General features: G+C 39.0%; 1 protein-coding gene across 1 annotated transcript in view; it reads left to right on the top strand.

Moving 5' to 3' along the window:
• TMEM45A (transmembrane protein 45A) overlaps nt 1-19067 on the top strand; it is a 75604-nt gene extending 56537 nt beyond the window's left edge. Inside the window, exons 2-6 of the mRNA XM_003261736.4 lie at nt 222-414; nt 1976-2188; nt 3611-3795; nt 14048-14193; nt 18533-19067. Of these exons, the coding sequence (XP_003261784.1) occupies nt 225-414; nt 1976-2188; nt 3611-3795; nt 14048-14193; nt 18533-18626 (828 nt within the window). The 5' untranslated portion in view covers nt 222-224 and the 3' untranslated portion in view covers nt 18627-19067. The remainder of the gene's footprint in view (nt 1-221; nt 415-1975; nt 2189-3610; nt 3796-14047; nt 14194-18532) is intronic.
• Nucleotides 19068-24690: the final 5623 nt, after the last annotated feature.

Here is a 24690-nt window from a genome sequence, read left to right as displayed (position 1 = left end):
AAGTATTCAACAAATGTGAGTTTTTATTTTGTTTTTATTGGTATTATTGATATTGTACTGGTATTTACTACTATGCACAGTAATGTAGGATCCTCAGAATCATCTTCAGTGATGTATCCATAATAATCAGAAGAGAGTGTACTTTATGGAAACAAGTGATGTTTTGTCCAGATTCTGGCAATGAAACGTCTTTTATTTTCTGTGTGTTCTTCTATTTGTAGATCATGGGGAATTTCAGAGGTCATGCCCTCCCTGGAACCTTCTTTTTTATTATTGGTCTTTGGTGGTGTACAAAGAGTATTCTGAAGTATATCTGCAAAAAGCAAAAGCGAACCTGCTACCTTGGTTCCAAAACATTATTCTATCGATTGGAAATTTTGGAGGGAATTACAATAGTTGGCATGGCTTTAACTGGTGAGTGGACCATTCTGTGTTCTATTTTTACCTTTTGAGTGTTTTCATATGTAAAATATGAAACAATATAAAATCATGAAATTGCTAAAATGAATTTTTATTCAAAAATATCTCTTAATGCATTCTAATTGTAATTTCTATCTGATACAATTCATTGGGAAGGTAATAATTTACACTTAAACAAAGAGCTATTTCTTAATGAATTAGTCATAGTAGTTAACTTGCCTACCCGGTCAAAGTGAATTTCTTTTCAAGAATTGGTTGGAGCTTCTGAAATAATTTTATATCAATTGTTCTGATCTCTGAAAGAATAAACCCTATCAAAAACCATTTTGCAAATGATGTGAAATCAATCAAGTTATTATGGAAAAGCTTCAGCAATAAATAATTTCTGAATAGGCTGTAGAAGACTTTAGCCTTCTGCACTCATCTTTTTTTCTTGGTTCCGAAATTGGAGAAAGAGATTAGGCCAGATGACTTCTAAGGCCTTTCCTCCCACTGAATCTTCCATATGAAGATTCAGTGAAAATGTTCTGTGTTCTTGAGAGTTCCACTCTAGCCTCTCCATTATAAAAGGTAAAATTTCCGATTTTCCCATTAGATTTCTTCATGCTTTATTCATGGCAACAGGTCTTTGCTATGGCATCAAATTACACAGTAACATTTCCAAAGAGGGAAATTTCCTTGCCAAATTCTATAGATTAACAAATAAGGCAGTATCTGTAAGAAAGTTTAACTGTTTGCATACCAGACTGGATCGTCTGCTGTATCTGTCTGGGCTTTCTTTTTTCCTTTTTTTTTTTTGAGATGGAGTCTCGGTCTATCGGCCAGGCTGGAGTGCAGTGGCATTATCCTGGCTCACTGCAACCTCTGCCTCTGGGGTTCAAGCAGTTGTGCCTCAGCTCCCAAGTAGCTAGGATTACAAGCGCCTGCCACCACACTCGGCTAATTTTTGTATGTTTAGTAGAGATGGGATTTCACCATGTTGGCCAGGCTGATTGCGAGTTCCTGACCTCCAGTGATCTGCCCGCCTCGGCCTCCTGAAGTGTTGGGATTACAGGTGTGAGCCACTGTGCCCAGTACTGTCTGGGCTTTCTCAGTTATCATAATTGGAGAAAAGCTGAACTCTGTAGCATTTTTATCTGGTACCAAGCACAACCCTCTACTTTATGGCAGCTACCCAAAGATGTAGTATTTAAGAAGGAAGTAATCAATCCCCATAGGAGTTGTCTCCCAAATTCAAATCTCCAAATAATTCAGGATGTATCTTAGTCATTAGATTGGAATAGGCAGTGGAACTAAGATCATTGGCATTGAAGATCTGAAATAGTTGTTTGATTCAATTGGCTATCTTTGACTAAAACTATTTATTTGAACCAGCATCTGAACTTCCAAAACAAGCCTAAAGTGCCAGTGCTCAGCTGTTAGGGAACAGCTCAGAGAGAAGAATTAATGTCACAAGAGGACATTAGATTGGAATAAGCAATGGACTAGTCCTCCTGCATCTTCTTGAATTCTAGGTAAAGCGGAGTTTCCAAAACTGTGATATGTTTCTTTGCAGGCATGGCTGGGGAGCAGTTTATTCCTGGAGGGCCCCATCTGATGTTATATGACTATAAACAGGGCCACTGGAACCAACTCCTGGGCTGGCATCATTTCACCATGTATTTCTTCTTTGGGCTGTTGGGTGTGGCAGATATCTTATGTTTCACCATCAGTTCACTTCCTGTGTCCTTAACCAAGTTAATGTTGTCAAATGCCTTATTTGTGGAGGGTAAGTATTAGTGAATATTTTCATGTACCTTTCTCTATTAGTGAGCATTTATGTAGCCCTTCATATTAATATACCTCTGGCATCTTGTTGCAGCCTTGATTGATAGGGCCATATATCTGGGCCATAATGAAATACTTGGGTGTCCTAGGCAGGGTGCCAAAGATCTACATGCTGTACTGACTCACTCAGTAGAACTGGGCAAACACAACTGTTCAATTGCTATGTTCACATTTCACATCTGTCTCAAAGGACCACTTACAAAGGTTACTCATCTCTGGATTGTTCTGAAGATTATCATTTTTTTTCACTTTTAACAAATGAAAACTGATCCCAGAGTAATAAAGCATGAATACACTGAAATGAGGCAGCCACTCACAGCAGAACAGCTTCCACTATCTACTAATAGGCTTTTTCATATTGATACAGTAATACTCTGCCATTTGATGATAAGTAGGGTCCAAAAAATGCAGTCACATAAAAAATATGGGGTCCTAATTTTGGAAAGTTAATTAAAAACGTATTTTTTGTTCAGGTGGTCTCCCAGTTATTGTAGGAAGAAAACAAGCATTTAATGATTTTTTTCATGTATCACACATTGTAAGAAATAGATTGATTATGGCAATAGATAACCACAAATTGATCAGGAGGCAGTCACTTCCTACTCATCTTGCCTCTGGCATCTGAAGATAAGAACTTTTGCCCATACCTCTTGGGAACAAGGGCTGGATAAACGATGGATGTCAACAACTAATAGCCCGGTTCTCATTATCTCAGGGGGTTACTGTATTTTGAATGAACATCTTTTCTCTTTGTCTTCATGAAAAAGATGAAGTTGGAATCTCTCTATGGGATGAAGAAATGCAGTTATTTACTACTTCTTGGGAGCTTCCAGAGCATGTTCTTATATCTGTCAAAATCCACCCATGTGTTTGCCTCCTCCAATGGACTGAATTCCTTAAGACGATGCTTTGACTTATTCATCTGTGTGCTCATCTGAATTATTGCACTTGCCATGCTTACTGTTCTTTGTCCTGCTTAGAAGATGCTTTGAAATATTTTCATCTTATGGAGATTCCAACTTCATCTTAATCCTTTTCATTTAGATAAAGAGGAAAAGATATTCATTCAAAAATACAGTTAACACCCTGAGATAATGAGAATCCATTCATTGAAAATGTCACAATATGTTAGAGAGAGAATAAAGGTCAGGGAAAGCAAAAAGAGGGTTAGATTTCAAAGATTCTATTCTAATGAGGTGGTGATGTCTCCAAAAATGCAGCACTGTGGGCATCAGTGGGCACCTGCTCTTTTGGACAAATGTGCGTATGCGTAAAATTCTGTCTACAGAGAGAGAGGGAGAGAGAGAAACAGTGGGTGGTCCTTGGTTCCACTGAAAAAGACAATCTATTTTTTCCCCATCAGCTTTTATCTTCTACAACCACACTCATGGCCGGGAAATGCTGGACATCTTTGTGCACCAGCTGCTGGTTTTGATCGTCTTTCTGACAGGCCTCGTTGCCTTCCTAGAGTTCCTTGTTCGGAACAATGTACTTCTGGAGCTATTGCGGTCAAGTCTCACTCTGCTTCAGGGGAGCTGGTTCTTTCAGGTGAGTTGGGGCCTCTAGTTAATGTACCTGGATTCTTTGCCTGTAACTTCTCTGTTTAGTTGATGAGGCAGTTTGCTCTAGACCCCAGAGACTTCCCTCCAACGTACTGCCTGTAGTAAGATCATGGGCCTCTGAGAAGTGATGTTTCTTTGAGTGTCCCAATAGCCCTGATGGCAGAATTGTCAGAGCAGCTGGGAAGTGGTGCATGCACATCTTCATCACACACCTGGACAGCCATTATGTAGGAACTCTGAGCCGATGCTTTTAGTTAGAAGCAGTTCCTGACACTAAAGCAGCTTATAGCATAATAAGCTTAAGAAATACATAGAAGGCAGAAAAGAGAGCAAGCTATTATTTATTGAGAAATAACTATATGTTGGCTACTGTACCAAACTTTTATATATACATTGTTTTATTTTTTCCTTGCAACAGCCTGGAATTCAGGCATTATCATCATCAATTTACAGATAGGAAGACTCGGAGAGACCAAGTCTCATACAATAACGCAGCTAGGATCTAAATTTGGATTCGTCTGACCTGAGGCCCCAGGCTTTTTCCATTTTAAGCTGTTAACTCTTTAACCTTGATGTGTTGTTGAAAGCATGAATTCCAATCAGTAAACACACACTTTTTAGAGACTGATGAATCATAATCCAACATGCATACATATCTGTAAACAAAGTCTAGGATGGAAGGTGAATTTTGGTTTAATCAGGCAAGACTTCTTAGAAGAGATTTTTAGTCACCAGAGAACACAGATTTGGGATAATGAGGTTATTTTAGAGATTTGTATTGCACATGAGGAGTGATAAAAAGCAATGGTAGGTGAGGGGTAGAGAAACATCATGGTCAAATGGGATAGAAAAGATGTAATATTTAAGCATGTAAGAAAGCAGAAAGGCTGTTGGAGCAAAGGCCAGTAAAGAGGGGCTAGATCCAAGGGTTATTTTAATGGAAAAACTTCATAGAAAAAAAAAAACTAACAAATACTCTATAATGTGATAAAGCTGATAATTGGTGAATTTAATTATATAAAATATTACACAAAATATCTCTTGCTTGGAATGTTTTACTATATACATGTGTTCCTATTCAAAATAAAAATAGATGGAAAAAATTTTAAAAGAGATGACTTCTGGTTAAGATGACTTCTGGTCGAGATGACACAGTTTATCTACAGTGTATCTTGTCTGCTCCTGACATAACAATGACAGATAAAATAAAATAAAATAAAAAACCTAGAAAATTGGAAACAAAATTTTAAAAATAAATTTAAACAATAAAGTAGAAAACACTAACTGCAATGAAGCAAAACATGCAAAAACAGGCCAAAGAAACCTGTGGGCTGGATGTAGAACAGAAATGCAGTGCAAGAGTGGAGCTGAGCCTGCAGGCCCAGAGCAGACGGTGATGGTTTTTTGGCTCCAGTGGAACTAAAAGAAAGTAAAAGGACTCCTTTCAAGGTGGAGGATGAAACCAGGCTTTTGGGACTCTTTGATTGTGTTTTTTATATATTCTATATTCCTAATGGTTTTTCATCTGATTGATCTCTCACTTTCTAATAGAAGTCTGTTGAAGTTTTATATTACAGGTCTGGATTTGTCCATTTCTTCTTATATTCATTTTTTGCTTTGTTGTAAGGCTGTTTTCTGCTTCTCTCTCTATTTTTTTTCTTTTTTTTAGTTAGATGCTGATCTCATTTATTTTCAATCTTTCTTGTTTTAAAATAAATGCATTTAAACAAATACATTTGCCTGCACACTGCTAGAGCTACCTTCCATAAGATTTGATGTGTTAGTTTGTAGTTTCTTGATGTGTTGATGTAGTTTTCACTGTTGGGTAATTTTGAATGTTATTTCCATGTGCTTCTCTCTTTAATTTATGAGTTATTTAGGAGTACACTTTAAAGTTTCCAAAAATATTCTTTTTTTTTCTTATTATTTATTTCTAATGTAATTGTTTTACCATCAGGGAATGTGTTCTCTTTGTAATGTGTTGAGACTTCCTTTGGAACACGGCCCAATGTCAGTGGTTGTAAATGATCCATGTAGTCAAAAGGAAAGCATATCCTCTTTGTTTGGTTTAGGAGTCCTCATATATTTACTAGATCAAATTTGTTAAAAAGCTAAATATTCAAATAAAGAAAGGCAGGAGAAGAGGGGAAACCCCAAGAGAGCGGAATTATAAACATAAGAGCAGAATTAATGAAATTAATGGGTGTTCAGTTAGTAATGACTAATTAATGTCTAGGGTCTGAAGGAGGAAGCTGTGGGTTATACCTCAACTGGGAATAGGTTGGCTTAGTGTTGCCCCTTTTGGCAGGCAAATGTTTTCATATTTCCCCCAAAAGCTTTTCTAAGGAAGAGATTAATGTCTTTGGGCATAAATCCATGATTATTTAGAAAATTTTTCATCTACCAATATGTCTAGACTAGACTGTTTCCTTTTTCCTGGTGGTCAGCCTAAATAATGTCTGCAGCCTTAAAGAAAAATGAACATTTAATACCAGTGCAAACACACACTGGCAGGAAATGAAGGTTTAGCCATAGTGACACTCCCACTACTGCACCCCTCTGAAACAAAAATGTCTAGAAACTTAGGTGAATATATTATGCTTCCAGTTGGTGAGTGTGGTATATGAATGTTTACAGCAAAAAACGCTGTCTAAAGCTAACAATATCATGTCGTGACTTGCTTTTCACCATATTACCATATTTTTTCTCACTACTTCTCCATAAATGGTTAATATGTTAATACTTGTGCATGAACTGTGTATAGAGGGATTAGATAAAACATCCATCTAGACTCTTGGAACCATACGTATGGAGATGTGAACTGAAGGAAACCAATACTCAGATTGGCCACTTTTTTATCACACACATATAAATGATAGGGTAGTAAGTAAATGGAGAGGGAATTTCCCCTCCAACTTATTAGCAATGCTTTCTTTCTTGAACCACATCACAGTCAAAAATGTTTTCTCAATAACCTAGCCACATCATGCAATTTAAAAAAGAAAAAAAAGTCCTGCAAGCCCCTTTATTCCATGAATCATGTTTTCCCTGTGTCTCTGTGTGGGAGAATATTTCAAAAGCTCCCTTTGCACCTTCTCATTCCCAAGCTCCCTCCAGTCATCCTCACCGCCCAGGTGCGGGGGCAATCAGGGAATGAGGAAGCTGCTCCTGCTGTCTTTGCTTCTTGTTTTTTTGAACAGTTGCTTCCACTGTATCTCCCAGCTACACTAATCCCCACAGGGATTCCTCCCATGACTGCACAGATCCTGAGACCAAATGAAAGCTCAGCCTTTGTTTTGCCTTTATGAAGGACAAAAGTTCATTTTTAAATGAAAAAAAGGCCCAACTAAGCAGTAATGCTTTGAGGTCTGATGCGGCAGCAGATCAAACATTTGCTTAGGCTTTTAGTGTTGAAATAAATGATTGGATAATCAGATAACAACAGGAAATTCAGACTTCGTTATAGGAAATCAGCCCCAGGTTTATTGCCTATTAGAGAAGATAATTATTTACATTTGAAATGTGATACTAATGAAGCTTAAACTAGTCAAAACAAGATGTTCAAGAATGGCATACAAGTTACAGCAAGAAAAACTTTTTTTTTTTTGCAGGTTGAGGTTTTTTTGGAATTTTATATAAGGAAACAAATTAAGACAACAAATAAAAGTGTGGTTTCTGTATGTAAAGGAGGATTTAATGAGTTGTGGCAGTTTCTAGCCTTAGTTTGGGGTTTCAGCTTTCCTAATTTATTTGTGTTTGGCCTAGAATGACTATGGCGTGTTTCTATGGCTTTCACTGTAGTCACGTCGGTTAACTCTGTTCAGTGGCCTCAGTCAAATCTTTAGCTTTCAGCATTAGACTCTGCGGGTGCTAAAGAGATTGGCGACGAGAAGGGCTCCAAATTTCTCTTCTCCTGATGTGAACAGCAAAAAGTTTGGTAGAATTAATGATGCCTAATGGAGGTGACTTGAGATTTTATTTTGGAGGCTCCAAAAAGCAATTATGAATATGGCATGTAGTGACAAGTCCCTGGGCCTGCAGTTTAGACCAACCTGAATCTGTATGCTAGCTTTACCACACTAATTATATGAATCACCATAGATAATATGTTCTGTGCCGTTAGGCTTACTCCTCCAACTATAAAATAGAAATATTAATAATATCTCATGGGGTTATTGGGAAAAATATATGCTATAACTTGACAATGCATGCTGTCCTGAGGAGAGGGCTGCTAATTCCAGAGGAAGGGGAGCAGAGGAAGCTTCCAGAAGAAGGTGAAAGACGGAAGAGAGTCACCAATGTGTCCAGGCTTAAGGTTTAGGGCAAGCGATACCCTTTTGCTTATTTTGAACTCAACTGTTGTCTTAGTTTCCTAGGGCTGTGATAACAGATCCCCACAAATTGGGTGACTTACAAGAGAAATTTATTCTTTTACTCTTCTGGAGACCAGAAATCTGAAATCAAGGTTTTGGCAAAGTTGGTTTTTTCTTGGGGTCCAGAGGGAGAATCTGTCCCATGCTGATCTCCTAGCCAACTGCCAGCCATCCTTGGCATTCCTTGGCTTGTGGCAGCAAGACTTCATTCTCTGCCTTTATTATCACAAGATATTCTTCCTGTATTTCTTTGTTTTCCTATGTCTTCATGTGGCCTTCTTATAAGGATGTCAGTGTTTGGGTTTAGAGCCAACTCTAATCTAGTATGACTTCACCTTAACTTGATTACATCTGCAAATACTCTGTTTCCAAATACAATCACATTCAGAGATACTGGGATTTAGGACTTCAACATATTGGCAGACACAATTTAACCCACTACAAATGCTAACCCTTATCTCTGGGAGCTGGAGCAGATCACTTCCCAACCTGGGGTGGGCAGGTCATGTGGATGGCATTGGAGGAATGTTGGCAGGACTGATGGATGGGATCTGGAGGGCTAGTCCATAGCTCTTAACACTCATCTTCCCTAAAATTCTCCTTTCTACACAGAATTTTTCTGTCAATTTCCATGAATTTGTTGTAAGAGGAAGGCATGAGACCCCAGCTTAGATAACTGGACCTTTGAACCGGGAGTTGACTATGTGACTCGATTTTCTCTCTTGTTATTCCAAACAGTGAACATAGAGGACCTAGAAATTCTTGCCTTCTTCCAGGGGCTTCAGGGACCTGGGCTCTGGTCACTTTGCCTCCCACAGTGAACTTTCCTAGCAGTGTATAAAAGGGGTATTGCAAAACACTGATATGCCCAAAGCAACAGTCTAACCAGCAGGGTGGCATTTTCCACCTGCTGTTTCTGAGTATTGTGAGCTCATACCTCTAACTTAATGACTGATGTATCTTCTTCCAGAGATGTTGACACATCTTGCCTTTAGAATATATCCTTGTTCTAATGCAGAGGCCCCAGCCCTTGGTGGGTGAGGCACAGCGGCAGTGATGCAAACGTTTTTGCAGCTGTTTGGAGTTGGAGAGGCAAGGGTGTGCATTACTTAATTCTCCTGTCTCTACAATAGACAATAACTGTATTCTGTCTCCTAGGATATAAAGAAGGGAAAAAGGAAGTTATTATAAAGTACCTTGCTAATTTCAACTAATAAGGTATTTTGGGAAAATGTATGACTCTGACATTTGTTGACAAATAAAATGCATTGGGCCAGGACAAAAATAGAAAACCTTGGTTGGATCGCTCTACTTGGTCAGGAAGGTAAACTGAATGATGAATCAACGGAGACTGCATGCTTCCACTCATGTTTGCCATTTAGGAATACAGGCCTAATGTTGCCAGATAGTTCTATTTTTACAAAAAAGCTGAAAATGCAAACTTTTGTGTAATGTTTCCTAATTTTTTTAAGTGTTGGCAACTAAAGCAAATTATTATTATTGTTTTTTTTTCTTTGGGACAGAGTCTCACTCTGTGGCCCAGGCTGTGGGCCAGGAGTGCAGTGGCACCATCTCAGCTCACTGCCACCTCCACCTCCTGGGTTCAAGCGATTCTTCTGCCTCAATCTCCCAAGAGCTGGGATTATAGGCACGTGCTACCAGGCCTAGCTAATTTTTTGTATTCTTAGGAGAGATGGGGTTTCACCATTTTTTTGTATTCTTAGGAGAGATGGGGTTTCACCATGTTGCACAGGCTGGTCTCAAACTCTTGACTTCAGCTGATCCACCTGCCTTGGCCTCCCAAAGTGCTGGGATTACAGGTGTGAGCCACCACACCTGGCCGCAAATTATTGTTTTAAATGTGCAGGCCAGACAAAGCATGTCTGGGAATTAGAGGTGTGGCTCAAGGGCCAACAGTCTGTCATTTGTGTTTTATGGTAATATAGTGCCATGTCCTCATGGGACCGCCTTCCATCTCAATACTGATTGTTCAAACCATATCAGAACTGCTGAGATGACTCAAACTGATCTTGTTATCCAGGTCACTGTCCTTCATATTGCCCCGTATGGAAAGGCTACATGGTGAAAAAAGTATGGGTGGGAGAAAGAACATGTAGTTTTTGGAGCCAGAAACTACTGGTTTGGACCCCTACCATAGTCATTCAGCCATTTTGTAATACTAGGGGAAGTTGTTGAAGTCCTTGAGTTCCAATCTTTTCCTATGACATACAAGAATGATGATGTCTTCTTCTTGAGGTTGTTTCAAGGGCTAAGAATTATTGTGACATTTATGTACATGAGTGAGGATTATGTGACAAGCACATGGTGGTACCGCCACCAGTAGAAATGGAAGTTCTCTTTCCAATTAAAGGGAATCCAGAAATGGGAACAAGTGATTAAGGCACAAATCTTAGTTTTCCCTGACTTACTCTAATTATTTGAAATTTCAAACAGAAATGGAATTAATGTTTTATTCAATGTTGCACATGAAGTGTTTTTTTTTTCTTGTAACATTCATTTATTAGATGTGTAATCATGGGCAAATCACTAAATCACCCAATTTTATTATCTAGATAATAAGGATAATAATACATTAAAATGAGGGTAATAGTACATCCTTGAAAGGGGCCATGGCAAGGAGACACCTAAGCACTGTAACTGACATGTAGTCAGCCAATACGTGGCAGACATTTGTAGGATTATCCATTATATTGTCTTGGTTTTGAATTTCATTTAGTTCTAGAAACCTGAAATACATTCATCCATTTATCTATTATCTCTCTATCTACTTATTGTTTATTAGGATAAAACTCTCATAACATAACATTAACATTTTTAAAGTATACAATTTAGTGGCATTTAGTATGTACACAATGTTGTGCCTCCATCACCTCTATCTGTTCCAAAACATTTTCATCACCCCGAAAGGAAACCCTGGGCCCATAAAATAGTCACTCTCCCTTCTCTCCTCCTAGCCCCCCAGTACCACTGGTGTGCTTTCTGTCTCTATGAATATTTGTCTAGTCTAGATATTTTATGTAGTCAGAATCATAATATATGTGAACTTTTGCGTCTGGCTTCTTTTACTTAGTATAAGTGTTTTCAAGTTTCATCCATGTTGTTGCATGCACTTCATTCCTTTTATGGTTGATCGATAGTCCATTGTATGAGTATGCCGCATTTTGCTTATCCATCATCAGTTTTCGAATATTTGGGTTGTTTTCATCTTTTGACTATTATTAATAGTTCTACTATGAACACTCGTGTACAAGTTTTGTTTGTATACCTATTTTCAATTCTTTTGGGTAGAAGTGGAATTGCCAGGTCATATGGAATTCTATATTTAACTTCCTGAGGAATTGCAAAACTGTTACCACAGTAGCTGCAGAATGTTATCCCAGTAAAAACTTTGATAGATAGATAGATAGATAAATGGATGAGTGTATTTCAGGTTTCTAGAACTAAATGAAATTCAAAACCAAGATAATATCATGGATAATCCTACAAATGTCTACCATATATTGGCTATGTGTCAATTGCAGTGCTTAGGCCTTTCTTTGCAATGGCACTTTTCGAGGATATATTATTATCCTCATTTTCATGTATTATTATCTTCATTATCCAGATAATCAAGACTATCCATTTTACATTCCCATCAGCAATATATAAGGATTTCAATTTCTCCATATCCTCACCAATATTTGTAATTATTATTATTATTGCCAGCCTAATGAATAAAAAATAGTATCTCATTGTGGTTTTGATTTGCATTCACCTGATGAACAATGATATCAATCATCTTTCATGTGCTTATTGACCATTTGTATATTTTCTTTGGGGAAATGTTTCTTGAAGTCCTTGGCCCATTAAAATTTTTTGTTGTTGAGTTTTAGGAATTCTTTTTATATTCTAGATATAATCTCTTATCAGATATATGATTTGCAAATATTTTCTCTCATGCTGTGAGTTGTCTTTTCATTTTCTTAATGGTGTCCTTTGAAGCACAAAAGTTAATTTTGATGAAGTCCAATTTATCTGTTTTTTTCTTTGGTTGGTGGTGCTTTTGGTGTCATAGCTTAAAAAAAATAACAAATTGCAAGTGATGAAGTTTTCTCCCTGTTTTCTTCTAGGAATTTTGTGGTTCTAGCTTTCATATTTAGGTCTTTAATCCATTTTGAGTTAATTTTATATATATAAATTTTATATATGAGTTAATTTTATATATGAGGTAGGGGTCCAAATTCATTCTTTTGCATATGAATACCTGGTTATCTCAGCACCATTTGTTGAAGAGACTGTTCTTTCTCTATTGAATGGCTTTGGCACCCTTGTCAAAAACCAATTGACCATAGACATATGAGTTTATTTCTGGACTCTCAATTTTATTTCATTGATCTAAATGTTTATCATTATGCCAGTACCACACTGTTGTTTTGGATTACTGTAGTTCTGTAGTATTGAAGTCCTCCAACTTTCTTTTTTAAGGTTGTTTTGGTTATTCTGGATCCTTTGCAACTCCATAAGAATTACAGGATCAGCTTTTTCTATTTCTGCAAAAAAAATAAAAAAATAAAATAAAATAAAATAAAAAAAAATTGGAATTTTGATGGCAATTGTATTGAATGTGTATATTGCTTTGAGTAGTATTGCCATCTCAACAATATTAAGCTTCCAGTCTATGAATATGAGATAGCTTACCATTTATTTAGTTCTTCTTTGATTTCTTTCAACAATGTTATGCAGATTTTGGTGTACAAGTCTTAAACTTCTTTGATTAAATTTATTCTTAAAGTATTTTATTCTTTTTAATGCTATTGTAGATGGAACTGTCTTCTTTTCCTTTTTTTTTTTTTTTTTGGGATGGAGTCTCGCTTTGTGGCCCAGGCTGGAGTGCAGTGGTGCGATCTCAGCTCACTGCAAGCTCAGCCTCCCAGGTTCACGCCATTTTCCTGCCTCAGCCTCCCGAGTAGCTGGGACTACAGGCGCCCGTCACCACGCCCGGCTAATTTTTTTGTATTTTTAGTAGAGACGGGGTTTCACTGTGTTAGCCAGGATGGTCTCGATCTCCTGACCTTGTGATCCACCCGCCTCAGCCTCCCAAAGTGCTGAGATTACAGGCGTGAGCCACCATGCGTGGCCAGAACTGTTTTCTTAATTTTATTTTTGAGTTCATTGCTTTTGTATAGAAATACAACTGTTTTGTATATTGATTTTGTATCCTGCTACTATGCTGAACTCATTTATTAGCCCTAATAGTTTTTTTATGGATTTTTAAAGGAATTTCTATGTATAAGATCATGTCATCTGTGAATGTAGAGATTTTTGCCTCTTTCTTTCTAGTATGGATGCCTTTTATTTTTCTTAATGGCTTAATTACTCTAGCTAAATCTTAGCTTAATTGCTCTAGCTAAGATTTTCAGTACAACATTGAATAGAAGTGTGAAAGCAGACATCCATGTCTCGTTCCTGATATTAGGGGGAAAGATTTTAGTCTTTTACCACTAAATATAATGTTAACTGTGGGCATTTATTTCTTTTAAAAACTTTTTGTACTCCAATTTTGAAATAACAGAGTGAAACTGTACAACGTAGAAACCCAAGACATTCTCTTAAAGTCCAGACATTCCTAGCTTTGATGACTGTTTATATTTTGAAAACTGATTATTAAATGTCCTTTAAAACTTTTATGAAAATATGACATATTAGAGACTCTCTATAGGCTGCAAAACCTGATGTTTTATCTGTTACATCTTAGATAATTGGAGTTAACTTAGTTATTTACCTTGGAAGCAAGTATTTTGAAATGCACCATTTTTGGGAATGTGGTTGGTTATTTTAATATATGCTTTTTGTTCTAAATTACAGATTGGATTTGTCCTGTATCCCCCCAGTGGAGGTCCTGCATGGGATCTGATGGATCATGAAAATATTTTGTTTCTCACTGTATGCTTTTGTTGGCATTATGCAGTAACCATTGTCATCGTTGGAATGAATTATGCTTTCATCACCTGGTAAGTTAGCAATTTCTGTTAATTGAAGTTCTGTTCCTTGGTATGTGATTATCAAGACTCAGTGATATTGAATTTAAAATTCAAAAGGGGATTTCATTCCTTATCATCCCATAAGACAGGGTAGCATAGCAGAATATTATCTGCAAACATAAAAAATTCCCAGTAAAAAGAATAAATGCTGGTTTGCCTCGGCTGTGCCTTTGATGCTCACATTACCCTTCATCACACTCCTCTGTGCCTCCATGTCTCCACATATGCTATTTCCTCTTCTCTCTTCTGAATGGTTTCCCTCACCCTGCACTGCCTATAGTGAGTCCTTCATTTACCGATGTGTAGATACTTCAATTATAGCACTTCTTAAGCTTCGAGTCCTTTTTTGACCAACTTGTGTGTGTTCCATTAAATGTAGGTGTCTGCCTAATTTGATATTGACTAATATTTCTAAAAGTCGTTTTATATAATTTTTTATAAGAACCCCATTTTTTGTAGGAACCCCAGTATAATGTTTCATAAGTGGGTAAGAAGCAGTAGAACAGAGTTATAAGAACACATATTTTTAGCTGCGCTATTTATCAGCAGTATGACTTTGGGCCAATTACTTAACCACCTTAAGTACTAGTTTTGTTGTTTGTAAAATGGGGAAATAATAAGACCAAAATGAGATCAAGTATTTAAGCTTAGGACACAATAAGAGCTCAATAAATATTATTGTCTTGTTGTTCTTCCTCTTGTTATTCTTCTCCTCCTTCTCTTCTTCCTTATTCCTCTTTGGTATAAAAAAAATGAATGTGATATGGACCCTACCCATGAGGAATTTTTAGTCTTATAATTAGGACTAAATTAGGGAGATGCACAATGAAAATACAGTGCAATAAACAGAAATAGTAGAAGAAAAAAGCACTCTTGGAGTTTAGGGGAGGCCTCTTTACAATTGAGAATGAAGCTGCAGCTTGAAGGATGAGCAGGAATAGAAAGGGGTGATAACAGTTCCTTTCTTTAAGGTGGTTAATGCCGAACCACAATTGGCTTGGCTGGTCTCAGTGACCAGGCATGAAGACTCCAGCACCTAATCCTTCAGACTTCAGTGCTGATTGAAATGTTCTGTATCTACAATGTCTAATATGGTAGTCACTAGCTATTGAGCACTTAAAATGTAGCTCGTGCCACATTAATTTTATTAATTTAAATATCCATATATGTGTGGATAGTGGCTATTGTATTGGACGCTACACATCTAGCAGGTTCTCTGATTCCTAACATGCAGTAGTTACTGCTAGGCCCAGTGAGGTCCCAGCTAGAACCAACTTTCCACCCTTCTCTTTAGACATGGGCCCCAAGTCACCCCTCCTGCTCTGTGCTTCTTTGTGCCTCATTGCTGAAGCAGCTCTGGTGCTGAGGCACTGGGTGAAGAAATCATTCCTTTGTCTAGCTCTCAGCTATCTCTGTTCAGCTGCAGGTCGGCCCACTTTGATCTATAGTTGCTTCATTCTAGAGGTCTAGGTGCTTTGGGTACTAGGAAATTCCACCTTCTCATTCTATTAGCCCCATTCAGTTCCTCCAAAGCATGTGCATGTGCTCCTTGTCAAGGCTGGCTCTGCCGTTGAGTGAAACTTGGCTTCTCCCCTGTTGTTCTAGGCTGACTTCTGGGCCTCATCTCCTTAGGGGCTGGAAAGCCTTCAAGATCATTGCCAGCATCCAAGGAAACGCCCTTCCTCATGTCAGCTCCCCTCCAGAGCCAAAAGAAGACTACTGTCTCTTCCTGTTTCAAAAACCTTCAGACCCCTAATGGGCCTCTTATCCACTTACAGTACTCTGGAGACTGGACACTCCATTTTTTATTTTCCAACCTTCCCCTCTACCTAGGGGAAGAGAAGTTATCCTAATCTTTCTGACCATGCAGTTCCCTCCACCTGGCATATTCACATTAAATGCACACCTTTTCTATGAAAACTTCTGTGATGACTCTAGCTCTTGCACATTTCCCTTTAAGAGTTTTTACAGCCCATCGTCTTCACCATGCATTTTAACAATTGGGATCTCTCTTGTGATGTTCACTATTAGCTCATGTGGGTTAGTCTTATCTACTGGCTAGATTGTGTCTCCTTGAGTTGGAGACCCTTTCCATATTTCCCACACCTCTTGGCACACTGCCAAACATATAGTAGATCCTCAATAAACCCTTGTTTGCTGTTTTAATAGATAATAGATCTATGTTGCAGAGCTATTTAAATATAGGCTTCATTTGTTTTGAAATCATGTTTTATATGCTTTTCAGTTTTGCTCTCATATTGCTCTTGAAAAGTTAAGACCAAGGGTTAAATTTTCTGATATATTTTGATATAAACTTAAGCAATAGCTTAAGTTAGTTCCACAGAAGTATTTCAAAAACCCCTCTCAGAGCACAAGTAAAGCCATTACATATTGATACAGGCAGGCCAGACCTTCATCAGAAAAAATATGGCAGAAAATAAGGGTAAAGATGCAGGTGGACTGGTGAAGTTTTTCATTTGTGAAGAATGATATTGATGATTTGGCTTATCAAATTGGTTTGCATATTCCTATGTATTTCTGGAAGTTAACTATGCTTTATTGATATGGTCACAGCACAATGCCTTTATAATAATGATGCACAGGAAAAGCTTTGCCTAGTTCTTGTGACATACTCTTTCTCACATCAGAGAAGTGGAGAGCCTGCTGAGCTTCAGCTGCTAATCAGTGTCACATCTTCCAGTGTCAAAAATTATAATCCCTGCTTCCCCCAGGCCTATGGATTCTTTTTTTTTTTTTTGAGATGGAGTCTTGCTCTGTTGCCCAGGCTGGAGTACAGTGGCATGATCTCAGCTCACTGCTACCTCCACCTCCTGGACTCAGAAGATTATCTTGCCTCAGCCTCCTGAGTAGCTGGGATTACAGGCATGTGCCACCATGGCCAGCTAATTTTGTCTTTTTAGTAGAGACAGAGTTTTGCCATGTTGGCCAGTCTGGTCTCGAACTCTTGACCTTAGGCCATCTGCCCACCTTGCCTCCCACAGTGCTGGGATTATAGGTGTGAGCCACCACGCCTGGCCCAGATTCTCTTAAACTATGAAAACAGTCACCAGGATGGAGGGTACTTCTTTGAGCTTCTTAATTCATCATGGCAGAGGCATCACATGCAGTTGAACAGCTTGTCCCCTGCACAGAAACTCCCCCTGGAAGGAGCTAGTAGCAGAAAGTAGGGGCTGAATTTAGCCCACACTTGACATGGGCCTTGACTTGGGCTGCCAACCCTAGAGGCAGGCTTCATGCACTTCCTTTATATGATATAGCACCTGTTTGCAATACACAGTTAGATGTGGCTTTTATGGAGAAACTCAACTGAGCTTGGTTTAATCTGGGCTTGCCACAGCCCAGCGATTCTCTTAATTGTTTTAGAAATGGCCAAAGTTGGCTGGGCACAGTGGCTCATGCCTATAATCCGAGCACTTTGGGAGGCTGAGGCGGGCAGATCACTTGAGTTCAGGAGTTCGAGACCATCCTGACCAACATGGTGAAACCCCTTGTCTACTAAAAATATAAAAAAATTGGCCGGGTGCGGTGGCTCACGCCTGTAATCCCAGCACTTTGGGAGGCCGAGGCAGGTGGATCACGAGGTCAGGAGTTCAAGATCAGCCTGGCCAAGATGGTGAAACCGTATCTCTATTAAAAATACAAAAAAATTAGCTGGGCATGGTGCTGGGTGCCTGTAATCCCAGCTACTCGGGAGGCTGAGGCAGAGAATTGCTTGAACCTGGGAGGCAGAGGTTGCAGTGCGCTGAGATCGTGCCACTGTGCTCCAGCCTCCAGCCTGGACAACACGGCAAAACTCCATCTCAAAAAAAAAAAAAAAAAAAAATTAGCTGGGTGTGATGATACATGCCTCTAATTCCAGCTACTCAGGAGGCTGAAGCAGGAGGATTGCTTGAACCGGGGAGGCGGAGGTTGCAGTGAGCCAAGATTGCGCCACTGCACTCCAGCCTGGGTGACAGAGTGAGACTCTGTCTCATTAAAAAAAAAAAAAAAAAAAAGAAAGAATAGGAAAAGAAAAAAAGAAAAAGAAATGATCAAAGTTATCTTCTGATGCCTAATTAAACAATGATGCAATACATTGGAAAGCCACATTGTAGCTGTTTACTTATACCCTGCTTTAATCCACAAAAATTTTCAGGCAGCTCCAAAGCCAAATAAAAGTAATTTTCCTTTTTGGGTTGCCTTCCCCAGTTGCCCAAATAATCTAGACTTTGTGGTATAATAGGTGCATATTGCTCTGGGTTTCTATTTTAAACACCGTCTAACTTGAGATGCTTTTCTTTCTCCTCAGGTTGGTTAAATCTAGACTTAAGAGGCTCTGCTCCTCAGAAGTTGGACTTCTGAAAAATGCTGAACGAGAACAAGAATCAGAAGAAGAAATGTGACTTTGATGAGCTTCCAGTTTTTCTAGATAAACCTTTTCTTTTTTACATTGTCTTTGTTCTTGGTTTTGTTTCTTGATCTTTTGTTTGGAGAACAGCTGGCTAAGGATGACTCTCAGTGTACTGTTTGCATTTCCAATTTGGTTAAAGTATTTGAATTTAAATATTTTATTTTTAGCCTTGAAAAATATTTTGGGTGATACTTTCATTTTGCACATCATGCACATCGTGGTATTCAGGGCTAGAGTGATTTTTTTCCAGATTATCTAAAGTTGGATGCCCACACTATGAAAAAAATATTTGTTTTATTTGCCTTATAGATATGCTCAAGGTTACTGGGCTTGCTACTATTTGTAACTCCTTGACCATGGAATTATACTTGTTTATCTTGTTGCTGCAATGAGAAATAAATGAATGTATGTATTTTGGTGCAGACACCTGAAATCTTGTTTTTGTTATTTAGCTACACTCCTCCTTTATATCATGCAGAAGCTGCAGGACACAGAAATTCTTTTTTGTGAGACATCACTATAGCACCTGAGTTCTTCACAGGGAATAGTAGGCCAGAAGTCTTCCTAGGATGTGTGATCTTTCAGAGAAGATAAAAGGGATGATCCCTAGGACACAGGGTTGCAAAGCCATGAGAGACTGGGAAAGGAGGACTGGGGTGTTGTCCATAAAAGTAAAAAGTCATCACGCACCATAGCATGGCCACCACACCATCCCCTCTGTTACAATAGGTGAAAGGTTAAAACGAGGAAAAGCCTTTTATGGAATGCTTGGGTAAAAGCCAGAACTCTTACCTAGTCTGTGACCTAAATAGCCCCCCGGGTGGAGAGTCAAGAAATCTTGTTTCTGATTCTGGCTCTACCATTAACCAGCATTTAGGTCTCTGGCAATCACCATGTCCTTCTCTCTAAAGTAAGGAATTGCATTGAATGAACCATGGGGCTCTTCCGGTTGTCACATTTTAAGAATCTAGAAATGGAAGCATATGGAAAGCAATTAGGTTGGTGCAAAAGTAATTGTGGTTATTGCCATTGAAAATAATGTCTTTTCTTCACTGTCAACCTAATAATTTAGTACAATGTTAGTCACAAAGACCAGTATTTTCTATGAGAGAAAAGGAAGGAGGATTGCATGAATCCTTGAGGGAAGACCCAAACCTGGAGGAAAGGAGGCAGCCTTGTGCACAGCTAGAGCTGAAATGCGGTCAACTAAGTCCTGAAGGCTCCCTAGCTTTCTACAAGCACTGGCAGGTCCAGAAGGCTGCCTAGTCTCATACGTGTCACAGTGACATTAAAGAGTCAGGTGAGCAGATTCTTCAGGCCCCAGAACTGGACACATTCATTTTGTCACATAAGTTTGAAAAGAGCAGATGTGAGTGTCTAAAGGTTTATCTTGAATAATGCCACAAACCTTAGGACGTTTCTGGCATATGAAACTGCCCACATGCCACAGTCCTTGGGGGTCATGGCGTTCTGTCCCATGTATGTCTTATCTCTCAGGGCTGTTTGCTAGACCCACAAGATTCTATGATTTTGACAAGTTTGGGTTTCAAAGGAATGAGTGAGCGAGTGATCAACGGCAGTTACGTGAAGCTGGCATCACTGGTATCTAGGCCTGAGCAGAAACACTGGGAATAATTGGCATGAACCAGATTAAGCCTGGAATTTTGAAAACTGATAAGTGCAAATAGTCTACAGTCTTTGTGAGAGAGCAGAAATTTCCACTCCTCTAGTCTGCACACAGAGATTACAAGTAAAATCAACTCAGCGAGTTCTCAAAGGAGGAATATTTGGTTCAGGTCTAAGTCCAAACTCTAGGGCTATCTGCCTCTAGTTCCTGAAATGAGCAATACATTGGAACACTATCATGACAACTTTATGGTCACATTATTGGATTTGTAGTTTATGACTAACATTTTTATGGAATGATGTGAAAAATTATTAGCAAACTGTGAACTTGAGCCAAAAATGAGACAGTCATATTTTCTCTACTTGTGCTAGGAAATCTTAGATCAATAAGTACAATTTGTAAATGTTTTGATTTATAAAAAAAGCATGTTTCAGTAAATGTTCTGAAACCATGAAAAATATTTTATAACAAAAATATAAAAGTTTTCAACTCTAGATCATGGGATGAGAAAAATTAGTTTCAGGCTACACTTAACCCCTGGGTACCAATGCAACCAATCATCCAACGAATGTTTATTAAGTAGTTACCATGTGCGAAGCAGTGTTCAGTAAACTAGGAATACAGTGGTACTCCACAGCAGTACTTCAGCCAAAGTCCCAGTCTTCGTCAAGCTTACGTTCCCATGGGACAGACAGTCAATGACAAAGTCAACAAATAAGTTCTATAGTTTGAGGCAATCATAAGTTACATGAAGAAAAATAAAGCTGGGAAGGAGTATAAAGAATGGTGGGGTGCTGCTATGGTTTACATATGATTTGTTTGCCCCCTTCAAGTCTCATGTTGAAATTTGGTCATCAATGTTGGAGGTGGGGCCTAGTGGGAGGGGTTTAGGTCATGGGGGTGGATCCCTCATGAATGGCATGGTGCCATCCTCATTAATTTGCAATCTATCAGTTCCCCAGAGAGTTTTCCTGAGGGCTGGTGTTGAAAAGGGCCGGGCACCTCCCTTCCCTTTCTTGCTTCCTTTCTCACCATGTGATCTCTGCACACGCCAGCCCCCCTTCCCCTTCCACTGTGAGTGGAAGCAGCTTGAGCCCCTCACCAGAAGCTGATGCGGGTGCCATGCTTCTTATACAGCCTGCTGAACAGTGAGCCAAATGAACCTCTTTTCTTGTAAATTACCCAGCCTCATGTATTCCTTTATAGCAAGGCAACAGGTTAAGACAGGTGGGGGAAAGCATCACTTTCCCAGAGGGTGGTCCTTTCCCAGAGGTGCTCCTCTGACCACCCGAGGGAAAATAGCCCCTGACCTTCTGCCCATCCCTCTCTATCATTATCAGGCATTATAGTGTTTATATATTTCCAGAGCCTTTAGCTCTGAAAGGAAAACCTTATCAAAGAAGGGATGGGGATGGAGGTTTACTCCCTTACTTTATATTTGTATTTTGTCTCCATTCTTCCAAAAACCTAGGATCTCAATTCCTGAGCTTTTGCCAAACTTTGAGTATCCTATGCTTCATTAGTCATAACCAAAGTGGAGAAAACCTTTACATAAATCAATGTTTGATTTCTAGTGCAGGTGTTAACGTAGGAAAGACTGAAGGACATTTTCTAAAGCAGACAAAACCCTGTGGATGGAACGCCTCTGTGGCTGTATACACAGGAAAGTGAAGGGTGGGGACTGATTATTAAGCAATATCAACTTTGGCTGTTGATGTGATACCAACTGCTTAGTGATTTCTGTAATTCTCCAATCTCCTTTGCTTGGGAAACTGCAACCTCTGATTGCACCAACTTCCAGCTCATTGTCGATATGGGAGGCTTGGTTATGGTACACTCCTCATCATTTTGTTTCTGGAGAAGCTCATTAATCAAGGTTGATTAATTGTATCTTGGTTGTGGATTGAAAAGGTGAAGCAAGAGTCAATGGATGCTATGGGAACAATAAAAATAAAAGCTGAGAAGTGGGAAATTCTCCCAAAATATGAGAAAATGATAGATTGAAAGTGTGAAAGAAAAGTTAATATACATGAAGAATATATCCAGAAATTCTTTATTCTGTTTCATATGCATCCCAGGTAGAGGAAATTGAGAAAATAGAGGATAGGCATGAAATAATATAAGAGAATATCCCTTAATGGCAAGGAAGAGAGATTTTTGCTTTAAGCTTGGAAGGGTGTTTCGAGAGATTTGCAGTGGATAGAGTGGATTTCTGGTAATAAAAATTTAAAAGCTTAATCCTGTCTTATACTTTTAAATTCAATTTGTGAATATTGTTATTCTAAGTCCAGCAAATTTTAACACTCATTTTTAAGGAGTCTTTAATGTTTGAATATAATCTTAAATAATTAGATTTCCCTTTAAGCATTTCACTTTTTTTTTTGTGGGAGACTGGAGTTTTATTATTACTCATACCAGTCTCCCCGAGTATTCAGGGATCAGAGTTTTTAAGGACAACTTGGTGGGCGAGGAGAAGCCACCAAGGAGTGCTGATTGGTCAGGTCAGAGGTGAAATCATAGGGAGTTGAAGCTGTCTTCTTGCACTGAGTCAGTTCCCAGGTTGGGGGCCACAAGATCAGATGAGCCAGTTTATCAATGTGGGTGGTGCCAGCTGATCCATCAACTGCAGGGTCTGCAAAATATCTCAAGCACTGGTCTTAGGCTTTACAATAGTGATTTTACCCCCAGGAGCAATTTGGGGAGGGTCAGAATTTTGTAGCCTCTAGCTACATGACTCCTAAAACATAATTTCTAATTTTGTGGCTAATTTCTTAGTCCTATAAAAGCTGTCTAGTCCCCGGGCAAGAAGGGGGTTTGTTTTGGGAAAGGGCTGTTATCATCTTTGTTTCAACCTATAAACTATAAGTTCCTCCCAAAGTTAGGTGGGCCTGCACCCAGGAATGAACAGCTTGGAGGTTAGAAGCAAGTTGGAGGTGGTTATGTCAGATCTCTTTCACTGTCTCAGTTACAATTTTGCCAAGGCAATTTCAATCCCAAAAAACCCTTTGGGTTTTATAACACCTCATCTTAAGGTGTTGGCTAATGAAGATAGAAAAAGGGCAAAGACCATTCTAACTTCTTCCTGTCGACCAGGGGCATGTGGGGGTAGGTGTTGACCCCAAGGTGAAAGGAGTGGAACCACTTTGCAACTGTCAAAGCATACTCATGCAGGCCTGGCTGAGATTCCAAGGCTTGCACGATAAAGGCGTTAGTATTGTCAACTAGAGTTGTAGTACCACATTTAAGGAAACAGCATACTATAAGGTAAGTAATGAGTACCAGAATAAGGAATGCAATTCCCAGTTTTAAAAGTAAAGATTTGAAAGCATTAGTTTGGGAACTTGTAGCCTGCCAGGAATTTAGGCCAAACTGCTGGAAAAACTCAAGCACAGCTTACGACAGGTGTACTATAATTTTTTGAAACATAATTTTTCTCTCTCCAGTCCCTGTTTTTATTAAAAACTAATCATGTGCAAGGCGGGGTGACTCATACCTGTAATCCTAGCACTGGGAGGCCTAGGTGGGCAGATCACCTTAGGTCAGGAATTCGAGACCACCCTGGCCAACACGGTGAAACCCCGTCTCTACTAAAAATACAAAAATTAGCCAGGCATGGCTGCATGCACCTGTAATCCCAGCTACTTGGCAGGCTGAGGCAGGAGAATCGCTTGAACCCGGGAGGCGGAGGTTGCAGTGAGCAGAGATCATGCCACTGCACTCCAGCCTGGGTGACAGAGTGAGACTCCATCTCAAATAAAACCAAAAACCAAAAAACACACAAAAACAAATCATGATAGGACAGATGTGTTTACAAAACAAACTTTAGTCTTATTATAATTGACCTGATTGTTTGCATAAAGTGCAGCAAGAATACTTACTTTCCACATAGGCTTTTAAAATTGGTTTTGATGGAACTCTGTTCCATAAGGACTCTCAGATAAGACTTTTTTAAAGCTGAGCCTAGCCATGGGTTTGTACCCTCAAACACTTAGAAACTGGGTAAATTCCTCTCCTCTTGAGATACCAAGATAACTTGGGGTTTTTGAGCCTGTTAGAAAGTGACATTCTTTACTTACCACAGGTTAGGAACCCTGTACAGGGACTGCACAGACAGAGTATGAGGCCAGTTTTCCCAAGGGGTTTGTATTGGCTCTACATGTCAGATTTGATTCCTTAAAGGAAAGCATAACATTCCAGCCAAGCTTTGGTAAACTAACCAGTTTCTCTGATGGTGCTCTGTTGCAAAAGAAAACATTCTTACTGCACTTATGCAAATAACTATATTGCCATAAGCTAAGAATACTCACAAATAGTTTCCGAATTCTAGAGAAAGCAGTTAGAGAGAAACACATATGCTCCAAATTTTATTTACAGGAGTATACTTTACTCAATTGTTAAAAGCTGTAAATAGCTTAAGAGAAAAGTTTTC

This window comes from Nomascus leucogenys, chromosome 21 (assembly GCF_006542625.1).
Source record: "Nomascus leucogenys isolate Asia chromosome 21, Asia_NLE_v1, whole genome shotgun sequence".
Taxonomy (NCBI): domain Eukaryota; kingdom Metazoa; phylum Chordata; class Mammalia; order Primates; family Hylobatidae; genus Nomascus; species Nomascus leucogenys.
This window is presented reverse-complemented; position numbering and strand designations above follow the sequence as displayed.